This window comes from Impatiens glandulifera, unplaced genomic scaffold (genome assembly GCF_907164915.1).
Source record: "Impatiens glandulifera unplaced genomic scaffold, dImpGla2.1, whole genome shotgun sequence".
In the NCBI taxonomy this organism is placed as follows: Eukaryota; Viridiplantae; Streptophyta; class Magnoliopsida; order Ericales; family Balsaminaceae; genus Impatiens; species Impatiens glandulifera.
This window is the reverse complement of record NW_025919670.1, coordinates 83,800-91,864: the sequence shown is the minus strand read 5'-3', so window position 1 is coordinate 91,864 and position 8,065 is coordinate 83,800. Positions and strand designations below refer to the sequence as shown.

Sequence of the window (8,065 nt, the reverse complement as noted above, 5' to 3'; positions counted from 1 at the left end):
TTCAACTAGGGTTAAGTCCCTGAGACAAGTATTATTTAAGAAACAGGAGAGAGAGATTCAACGAAGAACTCTCACGCCTTCTCTCTCTCAACTCTCCTCCATTTTATTGTCCTTTGATTTCCCCCGTCAATATCAGAGGAGAACGGATAATACTTAGTCTTGGAAGACCTAGCCGTTCCTTTCAAAAACAGATCAATCCGGATCTACAATGAGATAATCTTCAGGTACGCTTTCGCTGCGTTATAATTATAGTCTATATTCATGATTAGGATAATGATAAACATTCTATTAGTTGGTATCAGAGATATCCTATTTATGAATCGATAATTTTTATAATGATCGTATTTGAATCTGGATTGGTTTATTTATTTATTTATTTTTTAATTAATAATAAATAAAATATATTATTTTATTTTTATTATCATTACTATTAAACTACAAGATAAATAAGGAAATAATATTCTCTATTAAGAAAATAAAATAAATAAGAAATTGATAATATAATAATTTGTATAACACGTAGAAGCTATGAGACCTACACGCTAGCCAACTGTGCCACCACCCCTTTATACCACATATCATTTATAACTATATATATAGAGAGAAAAATATATAATTCATAATTAATTTGTATAAATTATACCCAAACTTTCACAAAGTCAGGGGATGCTTAAGCCCCTTCTTGCACCCCTTGGACCCATCACTGTATGTAGTCCTTGATCTTGCATCTCTCCAAAAAATATTTATAATTCTAGATTCTCTATCCAAATCGAGCGCATAAAAAAAGTGTGTTCCTACTTTGCATGCGAGAAAAATAATTATTCAACGCTTCAACATCTCCATCTCTAAACCTCAATCTTCTAGCCTCGAAAATATAATTTCTACAGGTTCTCTCATAAAATTGAGAATTAGCATAGCCTCCAACCTCAACTACAAATAATTGAAATTTTTTATTTAAAGTTATTCTAATTTTATCATTTAATTACAATCTTTTTTTCGTAGATAAATCCAAATATTATATTACATCTAAAATACCGTGATTTTCTAGGGCTCAAATATGATTATATTACAAGTTATCATAAAATTATGACCCTGAATAGCAACATTAATCTTAGTTTATCAATTTGTCTTTGTAGAAGTTCTAGGGTGTAAAACATTTTTTGATTGAGATACTCTTTTACCATTTTTGGCACATCCAAAAGTAAAATATTTTTGCTTTTCAACATCTATATTTTTACCGCTTAATTTGGAAATTTCGAAACCAATATTTTGAGCATATAACTTATAGAAATTATGAACTTCATCCTCAGATGAAAAAGTCATTCCAACCTCAGGAAACTTCACCTGATTTAAACTAGATGGATATAGGTCTTAATGTGCATCATTGTTGTTATCTTTCATCTCATTTGAATAATTTTTTCTACTTTCATGACAGTTTTTCACGTACATTTATAAAAAAAATACAATGTACCTAAATATTGTTTTGTCATCTCTATTAATATGGCTCAAGTAAAATAAAAATGTGCGCGCACATATTGGGTCAAAAATGAATTGAACACATCCATAACAACAAGAGAGAAATCAAAACACAAAAAAAGTAGATAACATAGCCATGTGTCCCTACTCAATATTACCTTATAATTTTATTCTTAATAAGTTTAAAACAAGAAACCAGAACTCAAACTTAATTCAAGGTCCTTGTTAAATTCAATGGATATCAATTACGTACTCAATCAAACTCCAATTTTGGTTCTTAAAAAACAATCAAAACAGTAATTTGATAAAGTAATATGTGGGGGTGAAAACTTCTAAATCAACACTGCATTTGATAAATTAGTGATGGAACATGAATGAATCAAGCCAAAAAATGAGAATGCAGTTTCAGACATGAATGAATCTCAACTTGTATAGCATTTAAAAGAATTTTTGAACAAAAATACTGAAACAATCTAGAAAAAACAGATAAAAATGGTTAGAATGAATTAAATAAAAAAAATTATTGCACTCATATCATCTTTCTTAAATGAGGTAAATGTTTGAAGAATTTTTTTGAAAAAAGAGATAAACTTGTAGTAAAGAAATAGTTATATTAAAGTTCAACTCTCCTCTTTGATAGTTAGCCGACAACTTACAAAAAGAGAGACTAAACTCATGCAATCAAACCATTAACCTTCTATGGCCATCTAGGCATGTCAAAAAGAGGGAAGGAAAAGATTGCACTTTATAGTCTCAGATAAGGAAAAAAATCTAAACAAATCACTTAAATTTTTTTTTAGCTAAGATACCAAATTAGGGCGCTTAATAAACATGTTTAAGCGTTGAATATATCTCTATACCAAAAAAAAGAAAAGAAAAAAAAGGAGTGAGAAAAAGAGGAGCAGAAAAGAAAAAAAAGGAACGAGAGAAAAAACAAAAAAAAAATGACAAAGACGAAAGGAGAAAAAAAAACACAAACAACTTTATAAGTCGAGCAAACTTTTAGAAAAAGAGATATTGTATTTCTCAATCCACTATTTTCTTTTACATTTTGAAACTTTTTCTGAAAATTTCAATTTCGAGTTAGAGTGTTTTGATAGCTTGGGTTTTAGCTTGAAATCTATTTCTAGGACGATTTAAAAACAATGTAAACTTTTGTTTATCTCCATTAATGTTGAATCGGTCTGATTTCGATTTAAACAAATTTTATACATTAGCATTGTATTATATTATCTCATGTGTTTGCAATTACATTTAGTTTTTAAATATTTATTAAAAAATTGTCTACATTGACAAAACCAATCTAAACGATCAAAATTTGAAAAACCTAAATTCAAATTTGGACTATTTTGATTTTCATTTTGAGGTCTTTGGTTAGAGATCGTCGGTCGGGGCTTGCCTCCCACTTTTTGATCATGATCCAAAAATTCTTCCTCGAAGCTAAGGGCATGAAAGGATGGTCGGATAAGCCCCTTTTACAGAATCTAAAAAAAACTTACATTTCATCTTCCCCGTTTTACATTTTCTTATATTCTAGTTGTTTATTTTTTTATTAGCTTACTTTATTTCTTTATTTAGTTGGTTATTAACTGCATGGATGAGTCGAGATTGGAACTGAGATCCAAAAGACAAAACTCGTTGCTCCGCTAGTAAGTTCTGATAAAATAAAGAGAGAAAGACTAGGATTTCTTATTAACAAACATCAAATAAACTGAATATAATGAAAGAGTTTATATAGTTAGTGATTACAATAAACTGAAATACCTTAAGTGTTAATATACTAAAATACCCTTAAGTGCTAATAAAGATAATAAAACTAATATATTTAACATACCCTCTCAAACTCATGATGCAACAACAATATGCATTGCGAGTTTTTCAGTCAAAAAACAAAAGCGCGAAGTCGAATACGCTTTTGTAAATATATCAGCAATCTGCAATCTGCAAAGAGGAAGGAACAAATGACAAAGTGATGGTGTGAGTTTGTAGATGATGACGAGTGACATGACAATCAATCTCGATATGTTTGGTTCGCTCATGAAAGACATAATTCTGTGCAATCTGGATAGCACTTTGATTATCGCAATATAGCAGAGTAGGATGAGAAAGAGAAATACCCATATCAATAAGTAATCTGCGTAACCAAACAATTTCATAAGTAGTCGAGGCCATGGCTTGATACTCAGCTTCTGTAGAAGACCGAGAGATGACATCTTGTTTCTTTCTCTTCCATGAAATATGAGAATCACCGAGGAAAATACAATATCCAGTGGTCGACTTGCGGTCCGTAGGATCACCAATCCAATCCGCATCAGAGTAGGCACGTAACTTTAATGAAGACATGGAAGGAAATATGAGACTATGAAATTGAGTGCCCCGAAGATACTTGAGAATACGAAGAACAGCAGCCCAATGAACTGTAGTAAGGGTAGTGAAAAACTGACTAACCACATGAACTGCATGCGCAATGTTTGGGCGAGTTATAGTAAGATAAACCAAGCTGCCAACAATGGTACAATAAAGACCATAATCCTCCAAAAGAGTGCCATCGGACAGAGAGTATCTAGCATTGGTCTCAAGGGGTGTATTAACAATTCGGTTGTCAGTTAGTCGAGCATGCTCAAACAAATCAGAAATGTACTTAGATTGAGATAAGAGATAACCTTTGGGAGAATAAGCTACCTCAATTCCCAAAAAATAATGTAGCATTCCCAAATCTTTCATAGCGAATGAGTGTGCTAACTCAGACTTCAATGATTCAATACCATCATGATCATCACTTGTAATAATCATATCATCAACATACACGGATAGAAGAATGCATCCTACTGTTGTACGCTGGATAAATAAAGTCGAATCATGGTTACTAGAAAGAAAGCCAAGCGAAGTGATCACCATAGAAAATGTTTTGAAACCAGGAACGTGGTGATTATTTGAGACCATAAAGAGTTTTGTGAAGCTTGCAAACTTCACCAGGTTGATGAGGAACACCAGGGGAGACATCATATAAACCTCTTCATGAAGGTCACCATTCAAAAAAGCATTCTTCACATCCATTTGATCGATTTTCCATTGGCAAATTGAAGCAACATCAATTAAAGTGCGAATAGTTTTCATTTTCACAACAGGAGCAAATGTTTCCTCATAATCCATGCCATAGTTTTGAGAATATCATTTAGCAACAAGTCGAGCCTTGTATCGCTCAATGGAACCATCTGATTTTGTTTTAATCTTGTAAACCCAACAAGAGCCAATGACATGTTTTCCAGACGGTAGTGAAACCAAATCCCATGTATGAGTCTGATATAATGCAGTAAGTTCCTTAGCCATAGCAGTCTGTCAAAGAGGATCGCGAACTACCTGCTTATAGGATGAAGGCTCAGAAAAACGACGAACATAAGTGACAAAGGAAGCAAATGAAGTAGAATAAGAGGAGTACTTAAAATCGGGAAGTTTACTAGACTTACGAGTGAAAATGGAGTGACGGGGAGGAAGATCAACAATCTCATCCGACAATTGGGTGGTCGTAACAACAGGGACATGGGAGATGGATGTATCGTGAACCAAAGTATTAGATATACTAGGAAGAGGATCCACAATCTCATCCAGAATTTGGGTGGTTGTAGGAGCAGGGAAATGGGAGATGGATGTATCGTGAACCAAAGTATCGTGAACTAAAGTATTAGATATATATTCATCGAACTTAGTGTCAAAGGGATCAATACGAACTAGATCTGCTTGGGTCATATGATTTGAACTAGTAGGAAAAGAGAAGAATGAAATGTGCTCTAAAAACACAACATGACGCGAAACATATAATTTTTGACTAACTGGATCAAAACAACGATACCCCTTTTGACCAACACCATAACCCAGAAAGACACATAAGGTAGACAGGGGAGACAACTTATTACGGTCTACATGTGGTCGAAGGACAAAACAAATACAACTTAAAACACGCAACGAGGAATAATCAGGTGAATGACCATATAATTTTTCAAAAGGAGACAAACCTGAATTATGAGATATTGAGATTCTATTGATTACATGAGCAGTGGTAAGAACTGTTTCCCCCCAAATCACACTAGGAACCTCGGCTGATAGCATAAAAGAAAGAGCTGTTTCAACAAGATGACGATATTTTCTTTCAGCCACACCATTTTGTTGAGGAGTGTCAGTACATGAGGTTTGGTGAATTGTACCATCAGAGGCAAGTAACTGAGAGAAATCATTAGAAGTGTATTCACCTCCAAAATCACACCTAAAACATTTAATGACTGAAGAATGTTGGGTTCTCACAAAAGCTCAATAATTGGTGACTATAGTAAGAAATCCAGACTTGCATTTCATTAGATAAACTCAAGTATAACGAGTGAAGTCATCAATAAACAAAACATAATATCGAGAACCTCCTTTAGAAGAAACATGAAAATTTCCCCACACATCAGAATGCACGAGATCAAATGGAGTAGTGGAAAAAGAAACACTTTTATAAAAAGGCAATGCTGAAAATTTAGCCAATTTGCAATCACTGCAATGAGAAATGTCATGACTTTCTAAACTATCCAAAGCTCCAACAGACACAAAAATTTTTAAACGAGATCTAGAAACATGACCCAATCGAGAATGCCAACGGTAAAATTCCGAAGATGAACTATTCTAACGAAATGATGACAAGTCAATACTGGAGGCAGCAACATCTGATACTTTGAATTCATCTAAAACATAAAGTCCTCATTTCCTATGGCCTGTCCCAATCACCTTTTGTGATTGTGGGTCCTTAACACAATAATTGGAAGAAGTAAATAAAACTGTGAGACCAGAATCACATAATTGACTAACAAATACAAGGTTTAAAGAAAGACGGGGAATATGGTAGACATTTGGGATAGAAAAACAAGATGTATGTATAAAACCAATTCCTTCCAATGACATTAGAGTACCATCGACAGTCATGATGGAAGATGGTGAAACAAAATTGACTGACACAAATGAGTTAATATTAGGAGACATATGATTAAATGCGCCTAAATCTAATATCCATAAGGGAGACGATTTACCTGAATTATTAGATGATGACAAACCTTTATGAAAGGAGGCGGACATGATATGTGGCTGTGAGGCGAGGAACTACTTAAACTGCTCAAACTTCTCAAATATATATGGATCAATGGTTGGAGCAGTAATTGTATTACCAATCAAACGAGTACAAATCTCCAATGACAACCCAAATACAACATCACAAATATTGGCAAAACTATGTAAGGACCTAGTTTAACCAACCCAAAATCAGCAACAACAAATATAGCACGACACAACACAATGCGACACGAATACAAATCTCCAACAACAACCCAAATACAACAGCACAAATATGGCACGAAACAGCACGATACGACACGACGCGACACGACGCGACACGACGCAACACGAATACAAATACCAAAAACGACAATACAAATACAATAACACGAATATGGCACGACGCGATACGATGCAGCACGATTCAGCACGACGCGACACAAATACAAATTTCCAAACTAAATCAGCTAGAGCTAAAGGAAGCGAAAACGAAAATTATCATTAACGATTGCAGACTCAAACACCAAATTCAAATCGAAAGATGTAGATTGAATGATCTAGGTTGAACAAAGAGAATCCATAAATGAAGGCTCTTATACAATGATAAAATAAAGAGAGAAAGACTAAGGTTTCTTACTAGCAAACATCAAATAAACTGAATGTAATGAAAGAATTTATATAATTAGTGATTACAATAGACTGAAATACATTTAAGTGCTAATAGACTAAAATACCCTTAAATGCTAATAAAGATAATAAAACTAATGTATTTAACAAGTTCAAGATTAAACATAAAACTTATCAAAGGATAGTAGTGTGGCCTGATTCTCGGCCGAAAAACCAGAGACTGACCCGCATGCTAACTGAGAATCTCCCTTACGGCCTAACTTGGATTTCAGCTTAAGAATCCTAGATTTTGGTTTCACATCCGACCGAGAAAGCGCGTCTTTCTGGCCTTGCATCCGCTAGAGGATTCTACCGCACTGAACTCATTTTCCATCATTAACATGCAACCCTCAAGCCATCCGGTCTAGGATTGCACATGTTTCCAAACCCTCTAACTATTCACGCCCGTGAGTCACAATTCTCCCCACGACCCGTATCAATCTGTTGCCCATTTGTTCGCCACCTCATTAGGGCCATTTCGTTTTGATTATTATTTAATTTTTCTCATTTTCTTTTATTTAACTACTTTAATTAATTTTAAAAAATATATATAAAAAAATATAAAACACCAAAAAGTAATATTTAAAATAAAAATATTTTAATAAAGACTTTACTTTATTTTTATTTTAAAGCTCATATTTTAATTTATCTTTTTAGGTACCTTTTGAGGTTTGTTTTTGCATCATGTACTATATATAAAAAATAACAGATTTTTTGTTTTATGTATCATAATTCATATTTAGGAGATGTATTTAAGAAAATGTAACAAAAGTTAATCTTGTTTTTTATTTTAAAAGATTATAAACAAATCTTGATAATCGAACATTGACATGTAATTGTT

General features: G+C 33.3%; 2 protein-coding genes across 2 annotated transcripts; both read right to left on the bottom strand.

Annotated features, from left to right (window-relative positions):
- Positions 1–3,402: 3,402 nt before the first annotated feature.
- LOC124918334 (uncharacterized mitochondrial protein AtMg00810-like) lies at positions 3,403–4,629 on the bottom strand. The gene has a single exon (XM_047458515.1). It carries the CDS (start codon positions 4,627–4,629, stop codon positions 3,403–3,405), a length of 1,227 nt encoding a protein of 408 aa, XP_047314471.1.
- A 186-nt stretch (positions 4,630–4,815) lies between these two features.
- Positions 4,816–7,520, bottom strand: LOC124918333. Its single transcript, XM_047458514.1, has 2 exons — positions 7,411–7,520; positions 4,816–5,737 (listed from the first exon to the last, which is right to left on the bottom strand). Exons 1-2 carry the CDS (start codon positions 7,518–7,520, stop codon positions 4,816–4,818), a joined length of 1,032 nt encoding a protein of 343 aa, XP_047314470.1.
- Between the last annotated feature and the right edge of the window lie 545 nt (positions 7,521–8,065).